General features: G+C 38.3%; 1 protein-coding gene across 2 annotated transcripts in view; it reads right to left on the reverse strand.

Annotated features, from left to right (window-relative positions):
• Nucleotides 1–14840: 14840 nt before the first annotated feature.
• ZBTB11 (zinc finger and BTB domain containing 11) overlaps nucleotides 14841–25698 on the reverse strand; it is a 32915-nt gene continuing 22057 nt past the window's right edge. For both annotated transcript variants that reach the window (XM_045501873.1, XM_045501874.1), the window contains exons 6-11: nucleotides 23012–23257; nucleotides 21542–21686; nucleotides 20601–20718; nucleotides 17697–17855; nucleotides 17409–17584; nucleotides 14841–17030 (exon numbers count right to left, since the gene is read on the reverse strand). In XM_045501873.1, coding sequence (XP_045357829.1) covers nucleotides 16513–17030; nucleotides 17409–17584; nucleotides 17697–17855; nucleotides 20601–20718; nucleotides 21542–21686; nucleotides 23012–23257 — 1362 coding nt within the window. In that variant the 3' untranslated portion in view covers nucleotides 14841–16512. The remainder of the gene's footprint in view (nucleotides 17031–17408; nucleotides 17585–17696; nucleotides 17856–20600; nucleotides 20719–21541; nucleotides 21687–23011; nucleotides 23258–25698) is intronic.

Here is a 25698-nt window from a genome sequence, read left to right on the forward strand (position 1 = left end):
TAAAAAATAATAAAAATAAAAGTTTATTAGGACGCCTGGGTGACTCAATCAGTTAAGCGTCTGACTTTGGCTCAGGTCATGATCTCACGGCTTTTGGGTTTGGGCCCTGTGTGGGGCTCTGTGCTGACACCTTGGAGCCTGGAGCCTGCTTCAGATTCGGTGTCTCCCTCTCTCTCTTCCCCTCTCCTCGCTCTGTCTATCTGTCTGTCTCTCTCAAAAAGAAACAGAAAGTTTAAAAATTTTTTTAATAAAAAATCAAGGTGTGAGCAATGGTTTGACTCAGTTTCACAAGATGCCTCTCTTCACCATAAATATAAGTAATATTTAGTTGGGTATAAAACCCCCCAAATATTCTAACACTAAAACTATTGTAATGCTGTGTGTGGGTATAAACTTAATCTGTGTATAAACATTCATACCTATATAACCATACAAGCAAATTTCTCAAAACAAGATGTCAGTGTAATTATACTCAGAGGACCACTTTGAGAAAAAAAAAAGGTCACTCTCCCAGCTGATTGTTCTTCTCATTCTATCCCATGCTATGTATGGTAGGCATTGGCCATGTGACACTCTAAGGAAGAAAATCAGGAATCTTTATCACTTTGATCCGAGATTTTGCTTTCTCTGATAGGAGTAACTTAAGCAGTTGCTTTTCTATGCCAGCGTTTAATAAGGTATGCTGGTAGTGCCACCATACTGAAATGGAGAATTATAACAGGAATCTCTTGCCCCATACAAAGTTACTTTCATCCCTATTTGTAGTTTCTTTGCTCTAGGCACAGAGCCATTAGAGAACTGGGGAGCTTCAAGATGAAGGGCAGTTTTAAATAATCTGGAAGTAATGTGCGTAAAGCAAAAAGGAAATAGGGCATGCATGAATATTGGTATTGGTGGCATGCTGCATGAATGAGTTCATAAAAGCTCCTAGTGGTATGTTAGCAGTAATGAGATAGAAGTAACAGATCAGAGGTTTTGCTAAGGAAGGCAGTGGCTGAATCGGTGGGGGAAATGGAAACATCCCAGATGACTTAAGAGTTTGGACCTACGTACATGGGAGAATGGTAGGTGCTGAAGAGGGGGAAATGTTTACAAATATATACAGGGTAGCTTTTAAAGATTTTAAGAAAAACCTCCAGCCAGAATTTAGGTAAGTAACAGATGATGACAGAAAGTCAATAGAGAGTTTTCAAAGGGCACTAGGATATTTGAGGGGATGTGGTCAACCCGAGGCCTGATTGTATAATGGTAAGTACCACTTAGGTATGGGAGTTGAGAGACCATTTCACTGCTTCTGTCTGTTTCCGCATCTTTTGAATGGGATTATATGTATCTGAATGTACACAGCTCTACAGCTCATGAAGTGGATGCCCATGAAATAGAAGACACTGTGCCAAGAATTTGAATATCAAGCAAACTACTGAGTAACAGTTAAAACAATATATAAATAACAAGCTAAATGGAGGAGGGGAACGGAATTTTTCAAAAAGTCTGAAAAGAAAAATGTGGAACAGGCAGGGCAAAAAAAAAGTTAAATGACAGATTTGTATGCACATATGTTGGTAATTATGCCTTAGTTTTTAATTGAACTAAATATTACACTACTATGGAAAGACAAAGATTGGCAGCCTGGATTTAAAAAAAAAAAAAAGGCAATGGGGGCAGGGTGCCTGGGTGGTTCAGTTGGTTAAGCATCTGACTTCGGCTCAGGTCATGATATCACAGTTCATGAGTTTGAGGGCCAAATTGGGCTCGACACTGAAAGTGCAGAGCCTGCTTGAGACTCTCTCCCTTTCTCTCTCTGCCCCTCCCCCACATGCGCGTGCTTGCACACACTCTCTCAAAATAAATAAACTTAAAAAATAATAAGTAGGAACGCCTGGGTGGCTCAGTCAGTTAAGCTTCTGACTTCAGCTCAGGTCATGATCTCAAGGTTCATGAGTTCAAGCCCTGTGTCAGGCTCTGTGCTGACAGCTCAGAGCCTGGAGCCTGCTTAAGATTCTGTGTCTCTCTCTCTCTCCCCTCCCCTGCTTGTGCTCTGTCTCAAAAAAATAAACATTAAAAAAATTAAAAATAATAATCATAAAAAAGGGCAACTATATATTCAAGAGTCCTTTCAAAATTTTTTTAATACTTATTTATTTTTGAGAGAGACAGAGCTTGAGCAGGGGAGAAGCAGAGAGACAGGGAGACACAGAATCTGAATCTGAGCTGTCATCACAGAGCCCAACACAGGGCTCGAACCCAGGAACCATGAGATCATGACCTGAGCCAAAGTTGAACACTGAGCCAACTGAGCCACCCAGACATCCCAAGAGATCTTGATATGGACAGGTTGAAAGCATGAGGATGGTAAAATACACCATGTAAATGCCAGAAAAGCTGATCTAGCTATTTTAATTTCAGCCAAAGTACTTGAAGCCAAGAGTATTATAAAGGGCACTTAAGAAGATAGAATTCTATATTTTATTTACCTAATAACACTTTAAGATACATATATATAGCAAAAATTGTCAGAATTAAAAGGAGAAATAGGCATATTCACATTTATACAGGGATATTTTAATAAGCTACTCATAGTAACCGATAGAATAAGCAGGCCAAAACATAATTAGTATGGGTACAGAATATTTGAACAACAAAAGTAATATTTAAACCTAATTGACACATTAAAACAGTGCCCAAAATGCAGAATTTTTAAGTTTATTTTGAGAGAGACAGAGAGAGAGCGAGCATGAGTGGGGGAGGGACAGAGGGAGAGGGAGAATCCTAAAGAGGTTCTGCTTTGTCAGCGTGGAGCCCAATGCTGGGCTGGATCCCATGAACAGTGAGATCATGATCTGAGCTGAAATCCAGAGTCAGACGCTTAACCAACTGAGCCATCCAGGTGCCCAGATATTTTTACATTTGTATGAAACATTTGCAAAAACTGACCATGTGCGTGTTCATAAAATAATCTCCATCATATTTCAAGAATAGAAAATATACAGAATATGTTTGGCTACAGAATTATTAGAAATCTATAAAAAGACTTAAAAATCCATGTTTAATATAGAGCAATACTCTTCTAAATAACATGTCAAAGAATTATGAGAATTTAAAAATATTTTGAAAGTTTATTTATTTTGAGAGAGAGAGAGAGTACATGTGGGTAATGGGGGAGAGGTAGAGAGAGGGAGAGAATCCAAAGCAGCCTCCCCAATATCAGCGCAGAGCTGACTAGAGGCTCGATCCCACGAATTGTGAGATTATGACCTGAGCAGAAATCAAGAGTCAGACACTCAACCAACTGAGCCACCCAGGCACCCCGAAATTTAAAAATATTTTGAATCTTCAGTAATAATGAAAGAATTCCATATCCAGATTTGTAGAATGCCACTAAAGCAGAGCTTAGAGAAAACTTGGAACACAGGAGGATTAGATGGCAGTAATGTATCAGTGTTAATTTCCTGACTGTATGGCCGTATGCAAAACAATACTTCTTTACAAGACATGCAATTATTCAGTTGTGATGGGACATCAGGTTGACAAGTTACTCTAAAATGTCTCACGAAAAAAATTACTTGTAATTTTTCTGTAAGTTTGATTACCCAAAATAATAGATTTTTAATACTATATTCCTTGTGCTGTACTTTTCATCTCCATGACTATTTTACAACTGGAAGTTTGTACCTCTTAATCCTCCTCACATATTTTGCCTATCCCCAGGCCCCTCCCTTCTGGACAGGAATTACTGGATCATATGGTGTTTCTATGTTTAATTTTTTGAGGAACCCCCATACTGTTTACCACAGTGGCTGCACCAGTTTGCATTCTCAACAACGGTGCACAAGTGTTCCTTTTCTCCACATCTTTAACAACACTTATTTCTTGTGTTTTTGATTATAACCATTCTGACTAGCGTGAGGTGATTATTCATTGTGGTTTTATTTTGCGTTTCTCTGGTATTAGTGATGTTGAACGTATTTTGTCTGTTGGCCCATCTGTATATCATCTTTGGGAAAATATCTATTTAAGTCCTCTGCCCATTTTTTACTCGTCTTGGTTTCTGGTGTTGAATTGTATAACGTCCTTATATATTTTAGTTATTAACCCCTAGCAGGGTATAGGATCTGCAAATATCTTCTCCCATTCTCTAGGTTGCCTTTTGTTTCATTGATGGTCTCCCTTGCTATGCAAAAGCTTTTTTTTTTTTTTAATTTTTTTTTTAATGTTTTTTTTTTTTTTTTTAATTTATTTTTGAGATAGAGACAGAGCATGAGCAGGGGAGGGGCAGAGAGAGAGACAGAGGGAGACACAGAATCCAAAGCAGGCTCCAGGCTCTGAGCTGTCAGCACAGAGCCCCATGCGGGGCTTGAACTCACAGACTGTGAGATCATGACCTGAGCTGACGTCAGACGCTTAACCGACTGAGCCACCCAGGCGCCCCAATGCAAAAGCTTTTTATTTTGCTGTACTCCCAATAGTTTACTTTTGCTTTTGTTTCCCTTGCCTGAGGAAATACATCCATAAATATGTTAAGGCCAATGTCCAAGAGATTAATGCCTCTGCTTTCTTGAAGGAATTTTATAGTTTCAGGTGTCATATTTAGATTTTAGTCTATTTTGAGTTTATTTTTGGGTGTGGTAGGAGAAAGCTGTCCAGTTTCATTCTTTTGCATGTAGCTGTCCAATTTTCCCAACACCATTTATTTATTCATTTTTAAGTTTATTTATTTTGAGAGAGACCCAGAGAGAGAGGATACAGGCAGGGGAGGAGTAGTGAGAGGGAAGACAGAGAATGTGAAGTGGGCTCTATGCTGACAGCAGAGAGCCTGACTCTGGGCTTGATCCCATGAACAGTGAGATCATGACCTGAGCCAAAATCAAGAGTCTATGGCTTAACCAACTGAGCCACCCAGGTGCCTCTCCCAACACCGTTTATTAAAGAGACCATCTTTCCCATTGTATGTTTTTGCCTCCTATATCTTCGATTAATTGACCATATAAGCATAAGTTCATTTCTAGGCTCTTTATTCTGTTACATTGATCTACATGTCTATCTTTGTGCCAGTACCTTACTGTTTTGATTACTGTAGCTTTGTAGTGTATCTTGAAATCTGGGATTGTGATTCCCCCACCTTTGTTCTTTCTTAAGATTGCTTTAGCTTTTCAGGAGCTTTTGAGATTCCATACAAATTTTAGGATTATTTGTTCTAGTTCTGTGAAAAATTATCTTGGTATTTTGTTAGGGATTGCTTCGAATCTGTAGACTGCTTTGGGTGGTATGGATATTTTAACAATATTCATTTTTCCAATTAAAGAATACAGTATATCCTTTTATTTGTGCCATCCTTAATTTCATCAATAGTTTTCAGGGCATTGGTCTTTTACCTTCTTGGCTAAATTTATTTCTAGATATCTTATTATTTTTGTTGCAGTTGCAAATGGGAATATGTTTTAAATTTATTTTTCTGTCACTTCCTTATTGGTGTATAGAAACACAACAGATTAAGGGGTGCCTGGGTGGCTCAGTCGGTTAAGCATCCAACTTCGGCTTAGGTCATGATCTCATGACTCATGAGTTTGAGCCCTGTAAGTTCGAGCCCTGTGTCGGGCTCTGTGCTGACAGCTCAGAGCCTGGAACCTGCTTCGGATTCTATGTCTCTCTCTCTCTCTGCCCCTCCCCCTCCCCAGCCTGCACTCTGTCTCTCTCTCTCTCTCTCAAAAATAAATTTAAAACTTAAAAAAAAAAAAGAGAACACACAGATTTTAAGTTTATTTAAAATAAACGTCTTATATTTTTAAATTAATTTTTAAATATAACTTATTGTAAAATTGGCTTACATACAACACCCAGTGCTCATCCCAACAAGTGCCCTTCCCACTGCCCATCACCCATTTTCCCCTCTCCCCCACCCCCATCAAAATAGAGAGAGAGAGAACGGGGGACAGGCAGAGAAAGAGAAGGAGAGAGAGAATCCCAAGCAGTCTTGTGCTATCAGTACAGAGCCTGATGAGGGGCTTGATCTCACAAACTAAGATCATGACCTGCACAGAAATCAAGAGATGGATTCCTAACTGACTAAGTCACCCAGGTGCCCCTAGAAACACAACAGATTTCTGCATGCTAATTTTGTATCCTGCAACTTTATTGAATTCATTTATTCTAATAGTCTGTTGGTAGAATCTTTAGGGTATTCGATACAGTATCATGTCATCTTCAAATATTGACAGTTTTACTTCTTCCTTGCCAACTTGGATACCTTTTGTTTCTTTTTCATGTCTGATTTCCAGTACTATGTTGAATAAATGTGATGAGAGTGGACATTCTTGTCTTGTTCCTGACCTTAGAGGAAACGCTTTCAGTTTGTCACCATTGATATGATGTTATCTGTAGGTTTTTCATATATGGGTTTTATTATATTGAGATATGTTCCCTCAAAGAACCCACTTTGTTGAGAATTTTCATCATGAACAAATGTTGTATTTTGTCAGATGCTTTTTATGCATGTATTGAAATGATCATATGGCTTTTCTTCTTGCTAATGTGATGTATCACATTTATTGATTTACAAATATTAAACCATCCTCACATCCCTAGAATACTTCCCACTTGATGATGGTGAATGATCTTTATATACATATATGTATACATATATATACACACATATATGTATACAGTTTTTTTTAAAGTAGACTCTACCCCCAACATAGAGCTCAAAATCATGACCCCAAGGTCAAGTCACATGCTATACAAACTGAGCCAGCCAAGTGCCCCAGTGAATGATCTTTTTGAATTTAGTTTGCTAATATTTGATGTTTTTTTTTTTTTTATCTATGATCATCAGGGATATTGGCCCATTTGTTTGTTTTATGTTGTATTTGGATTTTTTTTCTTTTTTTTTTTTTTTAGCATCTTTGGTTTTGGTAATGCTGGCCTTGTAGAATGAATTTGGAAATTTTCCATTTTTGGAATAGTTTGACAAGGATAGGTATTAACCCTTCTTTAAATGTTTGGTACAATTCACCTATGAAGGCATCTGGTTCTGGATTTTTGTTTGTTGGGAGTTTTTTGATTACCAATTCAAGTTAATTACTAACAATTGGTCTGTTCAAATTTCCTATTTCTTCCTGATTCAGTTTTGGAAGAATATGTTTGTAGGAATTGATCCATTTTTCTACGTTATCAAGTTTGTTGGCATATAATTTTTCTTACTATTCTCTTATAATCCTTTGTATTCCTTTGGTATTGGTTGTTATTTTTCCTCTTTCATTTCTGACTTTATTTATTTTTAGGCAGGCTCCATACCTATCGTGGGGCTTGAACTCATGACTCTGAGATCAAGAGTCATACACTCCATCAACTGAGCCAGCCAGGCAGCCCTCATTTTTTATTTTATTTATTGGAGTCCTCTCTCTTGATGATTCTGCCTAAAGAATTATAATTTTGTTTATCTTTTGAAAGAGCCAGGTCTTGGTTTCATTATCTATTGTTTATTTTTAGTCTCTCCATTTATTTCTTCTGTAATGTTTGTTATTTCCCTCCTACTAACTTTGGCCTTTTTCTTCTTTTTCTAGTTCTTTTAGGTGTAAGGTTAGATGGTTTGAGATTTTTCTTATTTAATGTTTTTTAATGTTAGTCTATTTATCTTAGCATGCAGGAGCAGGGAGGGGCAGAGAGAGAGGGAGACAGAGAATCTGAAGCAAACTCTGTGCTGTCAGCGCAAAGCCTGATGTGGGGCTCAAACTCACAAACTCAGATTATGACCAGAGCCCAAATCGGACGCTAAACCAACTGAGCCACCCAGGTTCCCCAGATTTTTCTTATTTCTTAAGGGTAGGTCTGTATTGCTATAAACTTTCCTCCTAGAACTGCTTTTGCTGCATCCCAAGGATTTATGGGAGTGTTGTATTTCCATTTTCATTTTTTCCATGTATTTTTTGATTTCTACTTTGGCTTCTCTGTTGTCCCATATATTTTCTAGTAGCATATTGTTTAGTGTCCATGTGTTTATGTTTTTTCCAGTTTTTTTTTTCTTGTAATTAATTTCTAGTTTCATACAGTTGTGGTCAGAAAGTTACTTGATACAATTTCAGTCTTCTTAAATTATTGAATCTTGTGGCCTAACGTGATCTATCCTGAAGAATGTTACATGTGCGCCTGAAAAGAACACTGAAATATTGAAAACGGTTTTTAAAAATGTTTAATGTTTATTCACTTTGAGAAAGAGAGCATGTATGAGCAAGTGGGGGAGGAGCCTAGTAAGAGGGAGAGAGAGGATCCCAAGCAGGCTCTGTGCTGTCAGCAAAGAGCCTGGCATGGGGCTTTATCTCATGAACTTTAACCAAACAAGCCACCTAGGTGCCCCTAAAATATTGAAAATGTCTTGGAGGAGGATCTTCTTGTATGGCAGATGAGGAGTTGTGCTAACATGCTTCCCAGTGAAACCAGTGAAAATTGTAAAAACAGAAATAAAAGCAACCATTTAAAGTCTCTCGAAATGATCAAACAGCAAATGAAGGACATCTATTCAAGAAAAATCTATGAAAGTTTGTTAAGAAAGGCAACCACCACCTCATGAACAGAGACAACCGTGGCCAGAGCTTCAATCTTCTCAGCTCACTTTGCCCAAGGTTGAACCTTTGTTCCACAAGTGGTAGCTGGGAGCAAGAAGGGAGCCTCCAGCTTTCAACTACACATACCAGACCCTATCTCAGTACCAGATAGCTGGGAGCAGGATGTGAAAGACTGATGGCCTGAACCTCCCAGGAAGATAGCCCTCCAACTGGGAGCTGGTGGGAGAGTGAGTCCTGTGATCTTGGATGCGGCAGTCTGGAGCGGTGTCTTCAACTCCCTGAGCTGAGATAGTTGGGGAAGGAGTGGTCCTTAGTTCACATACCACAGACTTTTACATACAATTCATTTATGACACCACCTGGAGTTAGCACAGACCCCACACCACAAGTTAAGGGCTCAGTCCCACAAGACTGCATCCACTTCAGATGCCAGCTGCGAGTCTTGGATATCCCCAAACCACCCACTCTTCTGCCTGGCTGATTACAAATTCGGGGGCTTCTCTGGAGCTCCTCCTTTGATAACTTACTAGAACAACTCAAAGAAGTCACTAAAAGTGCTATACTTAAAATTACAGTTTTATTATAAAGGATACAACTCGGGAATAGCCAGGTGGAAGAAACCTATAGCGCAAGATCTGGAAGCAAGGAGCACAGGACCTTCTATCCCTATGGAGTTGGGGTGTGACATCCACCTAGTCCATCAGTATGTGCAGCAACCAGAAAGCTCTCTGAGCCTCTTCAAGCTTTGTTGAGGTTTCATTACATGAGCATGGTTAACTAAATTAATGAATTAAGGGGCACCTGCGTGGCTCAGTTAAGCGACCCATTCTTGATTTTGGCTCAGGTCATGATCTCATGGTTCTTGAGATGGAGCCCTGCAGGAGGCTATGCACTGACAGCACAGAGCCTGCTTGGGATATTCTCTCTCCTCTCTCTTGCCCCTCCCCTGCTAGTGCTCACTCTGTCTGAAAATAAACATTTTTTTTTTCAATGTTTAGTTATTTTTGGGACAGAGAGAGACAGAGCATGAACGGGGGAGGAGCAGAGAGGGAGACACAGAATCGGAAACAGGCTCCAGGCTCTGAGCCATCAGCCCAGAGCCTGACGCGGGGCTCGAACTCCCGGACCGCGAGATCGTGACCTGGCTGAAGTCAGACGCTTAACCGATTGCGCCACCCAGGCGCCCCTGAAAATAAACATTTTTAAAGAATAAATTAATCAACGGACGCCTGGGTGGCTCGGTTAATAAACAGGTGACTTCAGCTCAGGTCATGATCTCACGGTTTGTGAGTTCAAGCCCTGCATTGGGCTCTTTGTGGTCAGCACAGAACCCACTTCAGACCCTCTGTCCCCCTCGCTCTCTGCCCCTCCCCTGCTTGCATTCTATCTCTGTAAAATAAACATTAAAAAAAAATTACTCAATTCAGAGCTGGAGACCCTCTCCCCTCCTCTGGAGGTTGGGAGATGGGGCTAAAAGTTCTCTCTCTAATCACATGGTCAGTTTTTCTGGCAATAAGCCCCCATTCTGAAGCTATCTACTTCACCATGTTAATCTCAGATTTTCACTTCAAGATGGGAAAAGAGATAAGGATTCCAACTGTCACATTTACTTAACATTGTAGTAGAAGTCCTATAGAGGTCAATAAGGCAAGCTAGAATTGGAATAGGAGAAATAAAACTTATTTGCAGATAACATAACTGGGTATGGAGACAGTCAAAACTATCGAAATTAATAAGGGAATTTAGAAAGGTTGTTGGATAAAATGTCTTATTTCCAATGTCAGAAAATTTTAACCAGTTTTCATCTTTTGGAATGTTTTGCTGTGGTTTTGTACACAGCATTTATCAGATGAAAGTTCCCATAATATACAAAAGTGTTTTGTATTTTTATATGCCAACAAACTGAAAAATAAAAAATAGCATACGCAATTGCATAAATATATAATATGTTTACACCAACTGTAAAATATTTGATGACTTACATAAGTGAAGAAATATGTTCATGGAATGAAAATTCAGTTATAAATATATCAATTCTCCCCAAACTGATCTCTATAAGTTCAATGCAATTCCAGTCAAAATCCCAACAGGATTTTATTACAGAAATTGGTAAGTTTATTATAGATTTCACAGGGAGAGAGCATACAAGACAATCTGAAATATGAGTAAAGTGAGAGGATTTACTCCTATCAGATATCAAGATTATTGTAAACCTACAATAATTAAGAAACTAAGACAGTATGGTCCTAATTACTGTAAAGATTCAGTATTGCAAGTTGGTATTGCAAGGAATTGGTGCAAGAATATAGAAATACAGCAAAGAGGCAGAATAGATTCCAGAAAGAAATCTACATATGCATGGACCTTTGATTTATAAGATGGCATTCCTGAACAATGGAAAAAATCAGCGTATTCAGAAAATTGTGTACACAACTGGAAATCCACACATATAAAAAAGCTTGACACATACCTCTACTTCAGATGGATTATAAATCTAAATACAAAAGGCAAAAGTAGAAAACTTTTAAAAGATAAGATTGGAAAATATTATAATGATCTTTGGGCAGGGAAAGATTTTGTAAAAGGGCATAAATTTATAAATTGGGACTACCTTAAAATTAAACACTTACATTCACCAAAAGATATCATTAAGAGAATGAAAAGACAAGCTCTAAAACGGGAGATGTAAATTGCAAAACAGTAACAAATGGCTTGTTTTCTGAAAGAGAAAAAAGACAATCTAATTACAAAATGGGTAGGATATTCAATGACCTCACAACAAGGATATCTAAACGGCCTGCAAATATATGAAAAGGTGTTCAGCTTTATTAGTCATCTGGGCAGTGTAAATTAAAACGACATGGGATACGAAGCACAGACATCTCAGAACAGCACACAGTAAGTAAGCAAGCACACTGAGCAGCCGCCACTGGTGAGGGTAACTGGAATAATCTCTTTGGAAAATATTTTGGTTCACAAATCCAAGTACCTCAGATTCTACTGTAAGTCACGTACCCAACAGAAAAGCATACCCATAAGTGCCAAGGACATAAAAATGGTCCTTACAGCATTCTTCAGGATAACCCTAAACTGAAAATAACCCAAACATCCATCAGTGGTAGAATGTGAAGTTGTGGTATACACATGTAATTTTTTGCAGAGCACAAGAACACAGCAAGAATTTAAAATGAACGTAATACATCCAACCAGCAAAATAAGATGAATGGAAAAGGGAAGCAGGAATAAGCACCTATGAAGAACCAACTGTAAATGCTAGTATAAGGAATATAATTTTAGGGGCGCCTGGGTGGCTCAGTTGGTTAAACATCCGACTCTTGATTTTGTCTCAGGTCATGATCTCACATTCATGAGATTGAGCTGACAGTGCAGACCCTGCTTGGGATTCTCTTTGACCCTTCCCATTCGTGCTCTCTCAAATAAACATGAAACATTTTTTTCAATCTTTATCATTTTCTTTATTTTTTGGGAAAGAGATCGAGCAGGGGAGAGGGGCAGGGGGAGAGAAAGAATCTCAAGCAGATTCCATGCTCAGCATGGGGGCTGATATAGGGTTTCATCCCATGACCCTGGGATCATGACCTGAGCCAAAATCAAGAGTTGGGACACTCAACTGACTGAGCCACCCAGGTGTTTAGTCTTTATTTTTTTTAAAGTAGGCTCCATGCCCAACACAGGGCTTGAAATCATGACCCTCAGATCAAGTTTCATGCTCTACTGGCCAAGCCAGCCAGGCACCCAGAAATAAATAAATAAATAAGTAAATAAGTAAATAAATAAATAAATAAATATTTTGAGAGAGATAGGATGGGGAGATAGAGGGAGAGAGAACCTCAAGCAGGCTCCATGCTGTCAGTGCAGAGCCCAGTGCAGGGCTCGAACCCACAAACTGTGAGATCATAACCTGAGCCAAGATCAAGAGGTGGACACTCAGGCGTGCCTGGCTGGTTCGGTTGGTTAGGTGTCCAACTCTTCATTTCAGCTCAGGTCATGATCTCACGGTTTGTGAGTTTGAGCCCTGCATCAGGCTCTGTGCTAACAGTATGGAGCCTGCTTGGGATTCTCTCTTTCCCTCTCTCCTTACCCCACTTGCTCTCTCAAAATAAATAAACTTAAAAAAAAAAAAAAAAAAAGACACTTAACTGAGCCACCCAGGTGCCCCCAGAAATATAATTTTTAAAATGAATATATAATTAAGAACAGTTGAAGATCAGGTTGAGGAACACCAAGGTTATGAGAAATGGTAGCTAAGATGAGGGGAAATGAAAGAGGTATTGAGGGTAGAAATAAAACTTTTGGAAGTAAAGAGTAAACAGAGGGGAAAATATATAAAGAAACAACATGATTTGGTTTCCAGAGTTTGGAAGAGATTAAAATACCTGAAACTCTCCACTAGATAAAATGTAACAAACTCCTTTGAAAATCATAGTACTAAGTTTATAAGAAATGCAGTGTTCTAGGATCCCCAAATAAGAGGAAACTGAATTAAACCTGTAGTAGCCTTGTGACAGATGAGATTGGCCGTTTCAGAGAGGCTGGCTTTTGACAGCTAAAAGGAAACATCAGGATTTAGGTCTACAGAAACTGGAAAAAGGAATTCCACACAACACGGAGACAACTGAGCACCAGGCTGGCTCAGTCAGCAGAGCATGTGACTCTTGATCTCAGGGTCAGGATTTCAAGACCCACGTTGGGCATGGAGCCTACCTTAAAATGAAAAAACAAAAACCCCCAAAACCTGGGACCACTTAAGAACTACATCTTCAATGAAAGAACAATTAAGAAAAAACTCAGTTCAGGGGCACCTGGCTGGCTCAGTCCATTAAATGTCTCTTGATTTCAGTCATGATCTCACAGTTTATGAGATCAAGATCTACCCCTGTCCCCCTCAACCCAGCAAGGCTCTGTGTTCAATGTACAGCCTGCCTAGGATTCTTTCTCTCCTCCCTCTCAAAATACACAAAGAAGGGAAAGGAAGAGAAGGAAAAGAAGGAAGAGAGAAAGAAGAAAAGAAAAAAAAAAAAAAAGAGAAAAGAAAAGAAAAAGAAAGGAAAAGAAAGGAAAAGAAAAGAAAAAAGAAAAAAAGAAAAGAAACTCAGTTCCCTAGCACAGGCAGATATGTGAATTTGTCTGTCCCAGGCTGGGCTCTCAGTGGGCAAAAGGTCTCCCTTGAAGATTTAGAACAATGAATTTGCCCTCAGACTCGCCTGAAGTTCAAATTTACAGGCACTGGTCCAAGAAACCATAGTACCTAACCACTGATACTCCTGGAGACATCTAGCAGAAGTAAACAAAAAACTGATCTGGAAGGACCCACCCTCAACCTAGGTGGGTGGCACAGGCTTCCTAAATATAAGGCTCTATTGGAGAGGAGTTCATACTCTAAAATTTATAAAACTCTCGAGGAAAAATCCAATAAACAGCAGTATTTAAACTTTATAAGCATATTTTTAAATATTTATTTTGAGAGAGAGAAAGAGAGAGAGCAAATGGCGGGGGGGGGGGGGGGGGGTGCGGAAACAAAAGGTGAGAGAGAGAGAATCCCAAGCAGGTTCTGCACTGCCAAGGGCAGAGCCCCATATAGGTCTCAATCCCATGTGAGATCATGACCTGAGCTTAAGTCAAGAGTTGGAAGCTTAACCCAACCAAGTCATTCAGGGATCACAAGCATGATATATTTAAACTGATTAAATAAGTTACTTATGTACCTTTGCTCCACAAGCCTCTATAAACTGCAACTGATCAAATATATAAGATCAGGGGAAGGAAAGGCTTTTATTGTGTATGTTCCAAACATTAGATGTAAATTTAGGAACTCCCAAGAGATTACAGTTTTGACAAGAATCATGAGCAGGAAATATCATGCATGCACAGATAGTTTACACCAATGCTATTAAAAATCACAAAACACTGAATGAAGGTTTGGATTAGCTCTAAGCCCAGCAGTTCAGGCAACCTTGTGAAATTCTGTGAGCCACTTTTAATAAAACAGATTAAAACCCGTGTTAGAAAATTAATTCATTTCTATCAACAACATATACGTTTCAGTGACTAACAGCAAAGACTCAAACTGCTTAGCAGCAGTAGTGATAATTGGGAGTGCCCAATGGGGAAAGTCACTGACAGCAACAAAACAGTGCGTGTTTCTAAAAAGGAACTGTAAACAGAGAAGATCCCCCCATGCCACTATAAAACTGAATCAACCTATCAAATAACGGCCACTGATTTATAAATTGAAAATAGTAACAAGCTCAACTCCAAAGCTTATGCTTTTAAACAAGATTCGACATGTTTTATTTACATATTTTTGACATACATCAACGGTCTTATACAATTAACTAAATCTAGTAACAGTGAGGATGGAACATAAAAGACACAATTCCAAATTTTAGTCAGGTTGAAACACATTTTCACTAACTGAAAGATACAATAAACAAGCAGCCATTGTAAAGTTATAGACTGTATGTCAATTCATTTAAAATTCAAAAGTCAGCCACACAGCTATAGAGACAATGGGAAATTTGCAAATGCAAATATTACATATGCAGGTAGAACGCATGCATGGCATCACATTTATTCTTTATCTTTTAAGCTATTCTTAAAGTAAACTGGAATAAGTATCTTAATAATATATGTACATCAAGGCACATTCTTTTCTTGTGCTTTAGGAATGATTTACATGTGATTTGCTTTTATTTTCATTTTATACCTTATATTAGCTGCTAATACTTAAAAAGTTTAATTTTAACAATTATAGTTTGAGTGGTAGCTACCCACAGGAGAGAAATGTGGCATCTCCCTATGGTTATTTTGAAAATCAGAAAACTGGATAGCTTCTAGAAGTGGGAATTTAAAAATCAAACACACAAATTAATATAATTCACAGGTACTTTTAAAAATAATTTACTTCCAACAATTTGGTGGACCATAATCAATTTCTTTGAGTAGTATACTATAATGAGGGCTGAAGTGAAGACTTCACTATTCTGAAGTTACTCAACAATTATATGGTATCCTCAGGACCGCTTTAGATGTCTATATTGCTATCCTATTTCTAAATTGCAGTTTTTCAACAAAATTGAATAATTAAACATGATACAAAAGCTGCAAACATACCAAATCTAGTTTTAACTTGTTCAATCTTTCAGCAAAAGAATGAGATTTTTTTTTTTTCCATTTATTGTCCCATGTTATCAAGAAGAAATTTCCCATCAACAGTGTTTAATAACAGTGTTCTTTGCTCGTGGTCAATTTACTTGCCTTGAAGAGATAGTATATAGTAAGGCTTTAATAGGCATTTCATGCATTTTAAAAATCAGCTATGTATTTAAGGGCTCCCCATATAGATAAGTATACTGTGCAAACTTGATTACAACATGTAACTCATTAAGTGCTTTAAAACAGAATAAATCCCTGACTTATAAGGGGTTAAAATAAATAGTAAGTCAAGAATCACAGACCTGAAGCATTTTAAAAATGTAATGTACCTATGCATCCTACTAAAATGCTTTATATTAGAATTTTTTTAGACCTATAAACAGGGCAAATGAAATCACAGAACCTATTTTGAGAATAAAAGAAGAAAATCTGACTAGTACAGCCTTTTAAACTCAAAGTAGATGTTCATGTCAAAATGCAAGTGAAACTATACAGTTTTTAATTTAGTACAGTCCTTTATAAACATCAATTCATAAAAAGTACACCATGATAAACCAATGCCATCAAGTACATTTGTTTTCAACTTCTTTACAGTAAATGGACTTTTCAACAGAACCTATCAGCCAGACAAATCGTTTAGAAGTGTTAAAACCTCACCCAAGAGCCCAGAGCCTTGACATACAGGCTCTAGGCAGACAGTTGCACAGTACTGTAAACAAATGTTCTGTGAGTTCAGTATACAATGCTAGGACCCTTCTTTTTTTCTCCAAGACTATATTCACTCTGTTTCTGAAATATGTGCCACCTCTACTTCGACAGTTTGAATCGCTTCTGCAACTTCAGACAGCTTCTGTCCTTGCTGTTGTGCCAACACGTAATTAACCACTTGCATAATACTTTGGTCAGAAAGCGTAGATACTGATGGACACTCTTCCGTAGCTGCCACGGCTTCGAGCGCTTCCATGGTCTCTCCTGTCACGACCACAGTCTCAAGTTCTTGAGGACCACTGCTTTCTTGTTCCTGCATGTCTGCTGTTAAGATACTAACAGCATGCTCCACTTGAGTTCCTTGGTTATGAAACTGAAGGGTATCTTTTTCCAGCATAATTTTGCAAGGCACATAATCTCTGTGGAATTTAGTCATATGTTTACGGAGGGTTCGAGCATCTATGTAGGCTTCGCTACATACAGGGCAGACGTAGGGCCGTTCACCAGTATGCGTTCTGACGTGGCGTTTTAGAGATCGGGCATCAGCCCAAGCTACTCCACATGTTAAGCATTCAAATGGCTTAACTCCTATTAAGAGAGAGAGGTGTTCCCAGAGATACAAGTTACTGAGAGGCAATTCTGATTCCATGAACAGTCTCATTTAACGTTCCCAGCAATCCTGTAATCTTAGGATAAGGAAACAGAAGCTTCAAATAGCCCAGTTCAGCATAAAAATGCTGACCTACAATATTAAGCTCACTAAAAAAGGAATCCATCTACATACACAACAATCAGGTATCCAGGTTCAGGATCACCTCAATCACATGAATAAATCTTACATAATATAGAATTCATCTCTTGTCAAAGAAGGTGAGGTAACAGGCAAGAAGGCTGGTAAAGGGGGAATCACTATTAGACTGGCTTTTTATTCTATTTACATATATACACAGTATGAAGTATAGTTACCTTCATGGTTGTTCATGTGTCTCCTATACTCTCTTAGCTGAGTGAATTTTCTTCCACATTGTTCACATACCCGTTCCAGGTTCTGCTTCGCTCTTCCTTTTTTTCCATGGGTAGCTTTCTTTACATGCCTTCTGAACAATGCTTTTTCATAAAATTCTTTGCCACATATATTACACCTATAATGGGGGGGGGGACCTAAATTATTTTTTCCAAAGCACAAGCATACAAAAAGATTAATCCAAGTACATACATCTCAATTAAGTTCAGATCCTGCTCCAATCTACCTACCTATAAGGCTCAGTGACAGAATGAGACTTCACATGGGAATACCAATCTTTCTTCCAACTATAGCACTTATCACAAAATTGGCACTGGAATGGCTTCACACCAAGATGTTTGTTCATGTGCTGACGAAGATCTCTAGCTTCAAAGAAACTTTTTTCACATCTGCAATAAAATTCAAGCACTCGATCAGATCACTGTATTATTTTTTTTGAAACAAATTTCCAAGACTCGGTATATTTTTGGGTTTTATAACTCTAGAAAATGATCCCAATTGAAAACACAAGAATGCGCTACTATTCCAATCTTGCAGTAAAGGCTTCAAGGTTTTAAGTTCTTTTAGCTCTTAACTACTAGAGACATTTTACTTTTTAATGTTTTTATTTAAATTCCAGTGAGTTAACCTACAATGTGATACTAGGGGTACAATATAGTGATTCAAAACTTCTGTACATCCAGTGCTCATCGAAACAAGTGCACTCCTTAATCCCCATCACTTATTTAACCCATCTTCCCACCCACGGCCCCTCTGGTACCCTTGGTTTGTTTTCTATAGTTAAGAGTCTGTTTCTTGGCTTGCCCCACACCCTCTTTTTTCCCTTTGCTGGTTTGTTTTGTTTCTAGTACTAGAAACATTTTAGAAAGAACCATGCAGAGCTCTCAAAGGCTATTGTATAAGACATTTATTTTCTTTCTCTCCCTAAACCCCATCTGATCTCCCTTTTTATCCTCGCCCATTTTCCGTCCATGTGTTTGGAGTAGGCCTCACCATCGACCATAAAGATGGAGCAACTGTCTCAGCCTGAGTCAATCAGAGCACAGCATTCCCTTGGCTATAATTACTGATCCAGGGATAATCAAATGACTTAACTAGATCCAACGGGCGTCGATCTCAGAACCTATATAGGAACTACCAGAAAAGCAGCTTGACAATTTGGGAGTCGAGAGGATGTGAGGCTGAAACCATTGTTACTGCCATGTCCACAGAGCCTCAGAGACCAAGTGCTAACAGATGTGAATCTAGTTTACATTAAACTATTCAAACTCCCTAGATTTTACCACCTTTCATTCAGGCCAGTTTAGGTAGTGTTTTCTTTCACTTGCAACTAAAAATCTATTAATAATAAAATAATTTTATTAAAGAAAATTTTTTTAAACCTTTATTTTTGAGAGACAGAGCACGAGCAGGGGAGGAACAGAGAGAGAGGGGAGACACAATCCAAAGCAGGCTCCAGGCTCTGAGCTGTCAGCACAGGGCCCAATGCAAACCCACAAACCGCAAGTTCATGACCTGAGCTGAAGTCGGACCTTTAACCGAGTGAGCCACCCAGGCACTCCTAAAATATTTTTTATAATAAGACTAATAAAAGTGAGAAAAGAAAATATGGCAGAGTAGGAAACCCCACAAGCTCACAAAAGCAGTGGCCAAAACTAGCCAAAACTATGAGGATCAATTTTATTAGAACCCCAGAAATGGATTAAAAGTGTACATTGGCCAGGCAAATGTTTAATTAAAAAAAAATCAGGGGCGCCTGGGTGGCTCAGTCGGTTAAGCATCCGACTTCGGCTCAGGTCATGATCTCCCAGTTTGTGGGTTTTAGTCCCGTGTCGGGCTCTGTGCTGACAGCTCAGAGCCTGGAGCCTGCTTCGGATTCTGTATCTCCCTCTCTCTCTGACCCTCCCCCATTCATGCTGTCTCAAAAATAAATAAACGTTAAAAAAAAATTTAAAAAATCATTAAAAAAATCATTAAAAAAAATTAAAAAAACGCTTTGTAGCATTTGAACTCCCCTGATCCCCTTTCCCTGCTTCTCAGCTGAGCAGCAGCCATGAAGACTGCATTCCCATGATGGGCTCCTGGTGCCAGAGGGACTTCTTCTTAAAGAACTGTGCTGGTCTCTTTTGACCTATCCGGTGACTCCCTCAAGGATCCCCCCAAAAGGGCCTGCATTCTGGAATCAGACAGTGGTGATGTTTCCACAATGTACTGAATGTACTAAAAGTTAGTGAACTGTACACTTTAAAATGATGAATTTTTTGTGAGTTTTACCTCAATTATAAAAGAGATTTCAAGATGCTTTGGAAAATAAAAAGAGGAAGAGAAGAAAAAGAGTCTAAAGAGAGGAGGGGCGCCTGGGTGGCGCAGTCGGTTAAGCGTCCGACTTCAGCCAGGTCACGATCTCGTGGTCCGTGAGTTCGAGCCCCGCGTCAGGCTCTGGGCTGATGGCTCAGAGCCTGGAGCCTGTTTCCGATTCTGTGTCTCCCTCTCTCTCTGCCCCTCCCCTGTTCATGCTCTGTCTCTCTCTGTCCCAAAAATAAATAAATGTTGGAAAAAAAAATTTTTTTAAAAAAGAGAGGAAAAACTAGCAGACGGCTTAGCACTTTAGATGAACAACCTAGAAAAAAATCTCTGGCTCGCACTGGGGGCTCTCACTTCCTACAATCTCTGCCTCCAAGTAGTACGTTTGAAGAATGTCTTTAAAGTATTTCAAGTGAGTGATTTACATGGTATAGGATATCTAAATAAAACTTAAAAACCATAAATAGCAACATCTAGGCAAAAAAATAACATTAAAATAAAAAATAAGTAACAATTGGATATTATCTTCAAACAGTTTTTTTCAGGTTTATCAAGTTATAAAATTGTAAGATATCTGAAATGCACATCATAATGGTTTGATACATATATCCATTGTGAAAGGATTCCTCCCATTTAATGTATCCATCACTTCAGATATATGTATATATATGTGTGTGTGTATGTTTAAGTTCTACTCCTTTATCAAATTTCAATTATATAATAGTATTATCAACTAAAGCTACCTGAAATATTTTCTTCTGAAAACAATTTTCAAATAAACCTATTAAGAAACACAAGGAAACTGAATAGTTTGTGTATTAAATACTTACTGAGTACAATGATAGCCTCGAACTTCAGGCTTTGGCTGGTGTTTCTTTAGGTGCTTGCTGAGGCCAGAGCCCCTGTGAAAAGACTTTCCACAAACTGAGCAAAGGTACTTGGACTCTCCTATAAAAAATAAAAAACATGTCACAAATCCAGCAATCAGGTGCTCTTCCAACAGAATACTTTATGTTACACTTCAGAAGTTACTTTACCAAAGGGACACAGAAGCTGTAACATTTGGCAGCCATCTTCTCAGAACAACAACAAGCCAAGTCAAAATCTTCTGTTTCTTCTCAACTACAGTACTAGCAAGGCTACTACCACTACCCAAAGAACGTGACACGCTTGCATAATCATCTGGATTATAATAATACAGAGGTGAACGCAAGTTCTAGAGCCGATATCTACCCTTCACTAGCCATGGCTACATTATCTAAATTATGCATGATTCACTAGTGAGTACACATTTTGCTACACTGAGGGAAACAATGACTATTTTTATACCAATAAGATAGCTCTAAACTAGATTTAAAGAACACTTTTTAGCCTTAATTTGAATTTTTTTAAAATGTTTATTTATTTTTGAGAATGAGACAGAGCGCAAGTGGAAGAGGGGCAGAGAGAGAGAGAGAGAGAGAGAGAGAGAGAGAGAGAGAGAGAGACAGAGACAGAGAGAGAGAGAGAATATCTGAAGCAGGCTCCAGGCTCTGAGCTGTCAGCACAGAGCCTGACACGGGGCTCGAACTCATGAACATGTGAGATCATGACCTGGGCTGAACTCAGACACTTAACTGACTGAGCCACCCAGGCACCCCAGCCTTAATGAAAAAACTGCACACACACAGCCATTAGTATATCAATATAATTTCTAAAACATATATAGCACAATAATTAACTGAATTACGGTATATAATGGGTAGCTAAGTTAATACAAATTTCTCATTACCTGTGTGAATACTCATATGTTCTTGAAGACTCCGTTTGGTAACAAATGACTTAACACATAGTTCACACTGGAACTGCTTTTGTGATTGATGGAGACTCTGGTGCAATTTTAGACCATGTTTATAGATGAAAGTCTTTCCACAGACCTAAGATGGCACAGGTATTTATACCAGTAAAACAGAAAAGAGAAACCGGAGCTGTTTCTGAAGAATGAGGCTAGAGAAACTATATGCCATTTTAAAGAAAAAAATTATAAACAAAATGACAAACTGAAAGCTGAAACAAATGTCAAGGATATTTAGCTGGCTGACCATCTTCTGACTCAGAACTTAACAAATATCGCTACTTTTCTTACATCCACTGGAGGTCAAAGCCATACAAAAGACCCTCATGCTGTCCTTGTGAGACTAATAAACAGTATACCTTATATTACGAGACATGACAGCTTAATCAAGAAAATACACTAATTTATTGCTACACAAACTAGAACAGTGCTTCTCAAACTCTGTGATGAATCAGTCTTCCTTTTGTCAATCCATTTTTTGTTAAATATGCTAAAAATGTCACGACAATGTAACTGCCATGAGAGTTTCTAAAAGTCCACTCTCCATTTCTGTACATATCTTCCATGGACCACACATTTTGAGTAGTGCTACACTACAAGACCAGAGGCCCAATTAATACTCAGTTTTAAAATTTATGAGTAAAATGATGCTTAGGACTTGGCTTCAAAAGAAATGAGGGGAAAGGGAAGTAGGGCAGTGAGGGATAGTATACATAAAACACAGCTGATCATGTGTTCATAGCTACTGAAGCTGGATAAAGGGTCCATGAAAGTCTATTCTATTCTATTCTCATATAACAAAAAGCTAAAAAAAAAAAAGGGGGGGGGAGAAACATTAAAAATTTCACTGGGGAAAAAAACTCATTGTTTCCAAAACTGTTTATTAATAAAAACGAGTTCCACTTATATGCAAGGCTACAGGGGCTACTGGAAAATTTTCACTGTTCCAAACAGCCCAAAGCTGGCTAATCACAGGATTCTTAGCTAGAAGCTGTATTTTGGCATTCAGATAGTCTCAGTCCTCAGCTCTAGAGAAGAACACACAGCTCAGGGAGGATTTTTGCTAAGAAGATTTGTTTAAGCCATGGGTTCCTTTCCAGTCCAGGTAGGTCCCGCTGAAGATTAAACGGGTGAATGGGATAATGAACTAGTTATTCTCACCTAACATCTTCTGAATCACAGTAAGTTTCATGAACATCCTAAACTGATTCATTTCAAATTACAACAAATTAAATAGCAAATCAAAGAACACAACTGGGAATTTCCCTTAAACCAGGCAACAAACTGAGAAAGTCACAGAATTCTGTGACATTTTACAAGAGTAAGAGTGACTCCAGAATCAACCAGTCTCATCACTAGTTAAGTTCAAATTTTCTTTACATAACAAAGTAAATGTCATGGCTTTACCTGGCATGCATGTGGCTTTACACCTGTATGCTTTAACATGTGTATTCGAAGAGAATATAATTTAGGTAATGTCCTTCCACATATGGAACATATAAATTCTCGTTTGGTTCTCCCCTTCTCAGACGATGTTCCTGATGCCTCATTAGACGTGGAATTGGAAGAAGATGAAGTGGGTGCATCTTTTCTGGTATGTCGAATAAGATGTGCTCGCAAGGAGGCACTGTACTGAAACTGTTTTTTACACAACTAAAAGGAAAAGTAAATAAAATTCTGTCTAAATGTAGTTCCATAACAAATGTTAAGTGACACCTGACTCCTATTTCAAGTTCCCGTTTCTTTGTTACGATTATATAAATCAAAAAAAACCACACACTATATAAAAGATGATATGCTAGGTATCAGACATAAGGATGAAAGGGGTTAAAGACCCAGACTCTACTCTGGAGAGGTTTATAATCTAACCACAGAAACAGGATTTACATGTGAAAGAGTGAAGTATTTAGGAAGAGGGAGTAATTGAAGCAATAGACAAAGGCATCAATGAGGAGACTAGGTCTATCTAGAAGGAACGGTAGGATGTCAACAAGAATGCTATCAATAGGAGTACTACAAATTGTTAGGTGGAGCAAAACTAGGGGTTGGAAAAGTAGAAAAAACTCTGATGGTCCTTGGATTTTATTCTGTAGTTGTTAGGGATTCATGAAATATTTTGTTCATTCTTTTAAAAAAAATCAAAGTTATATATGCTCACAACCTATAATATTTAATTTTTTTAAATAAATAAAACTCGTCTCTTGCTCTATTTCTGCCATTGTTTTTTAACTCTCTCATGATGCTTGCTTACCTTGGTAACTCTAAGTAACATGAATAATGGATGATGACTCTCTCCCTTCACCCTTCCACTCCCTACACATATGCAGACCTATTACCTTATTTTCTCAATACAGCTATGTTGTAGTTTTGATTAATTTCTACATTCACATTTTTTCAATGAAGTAATTACTATTACAGCTGGGCCACAGAGTACACTATGATTCTCTTTCCCTTCTTTTTGTTTTGTTTTGCTTATTTCTGTTTGTATTTACTGATTATTCATCACCAAACCTTTCCCTCAATTGTCTACTGAGGGGAGATTTAAAGACATCACCTATGAAAGAGATCTCCTTCAAAGCATTTTGTCCTGCTCCAACCTGGACTGGTTGTTTCCTATGCTTGGACTCTGTAGAATTGGACCCCATGTTTCCCGGTTTTCCAGGTCTTTCTCACTTTAGTGGAACACCTCTGCAAATAGCTTCCTGAGAAAGGGAGTCTGGGAGGTAAAACTTTGGAGACCTTGCATGTCTGAAACTGTTCTTATTTACCATCACAAATAACTCATAGTTTGGTTACAGATTTTAAGTTAGAAACCAGGGCCTTTTAGAATTTTAAAGACATTATGCTTTTCTTTGTCTTTCAGCTTCCACTGTTGCTGCTGAAAAGCCTGAAGCCATTCTGATCTTTATCTTTTCTATGAGTCTGGCCATCTGTTTTCTCTATTGTTATTTATAAGAGATTTTCTTTGTCCCTTAATTAGAAGATTTCATAATTTATCTTGATATAGATTTACTTTCATCCATGGTTCAGGGCCTGCAACATGCCCTGTTTCACAACTTTTTTTTTTTTTTTTTTTTTTTTAATTTTAGAGAAAGAGAGAGGAAGCAGGAGAGGGGGCAGAGGGGGAGAGAGCGCAAGCAGGGGAGAGGGAGAGAGATAAAGAATCCCAAGCAAGCTCCATTTGTAGCGTGGAGCACTTAATCCCACAATCCTGGGATCATAACCTGAGCCGAAACCAAGAGTTGAACACTGAACTGAGCCACCCAGGTGCCCCCATAAGGAAACTTCTAAATTCTGATATTTTTCTTTATTGCACCAATGATTTCCTGATCTCTGTGTTCTCTTTTTGGTGTTATCTGGATATTAGATATCCTACACCAATTCTCTAAATTCCTTCACTTTCATTTTCTAACTGGTCTTCTGCATTATTTCTGAGAGATTTAGCCTATTTCCCAATTTTTCTGAGATTTTTGTATTTGTGGATTCTTCAAAGTTGTTTTTCCTTGAAATATTTATTCCTGAATCTGATGATCCCTGATATCTACTCATCTTTCAGAATGTTAAAAAATTGATTGGAATTTCTGTGTAAGTATGTGGGGGGTGGCGGGGAGTTGTCAACCACTGGCTTTAGTCAGCACTATCTTCAGGTCCTTTGTTATTGCGCTTCGGATTTCTCATCTCTGAGAAACTTTTTTGCTTTTGGGTTAAGGGTCTGACTGCTAACATTCTGGGACTTGAGAAGGGACAGAGGACTTGAAGGCTTTCAATATTCAGTAAATGAGGTTTTCCTTTTCCTTGTTTTGGGTATAGTACATTCACGTTCACTGTATGCAGTGTTCCCCAAAACAGTCATGGTTTTAGCTCTTCCAGAGAGTAGAAGATGGATCTTTGGCTGAGGGAGTGGTTGTGACTTAACTGCTTCTTACAAAATTTTCTAACAACCAGATTCACTTCTGCTTTCAAAGCAGCTATATAACACCAACTCCTGAGGCATTTGGTAGTTCTGCAATACAATTCAGATGGATTCTTAGCTTTCCCCACTGAAAGCCTGGAATGAGCCCTTTTAAATCTGTTAAATCAGCTACTACCTCCAT

This window comes from Leopardus geoffroyi, chromosome C2 (assembly GCF_018350155.1).
Source record: "Leopardus geoffroyi isolate Oge1 chromosome C2, O.geoffroyi_Oge1_pat1.0, whole genome shotgun sequence".
NCBI classification, from domain to species: domain Eukaryota; kingdom Metazoa; phylum Chordata; class Mammalia; order Carnivora; family Felidae; genus Leopardus; species Leopardus geoffroyi.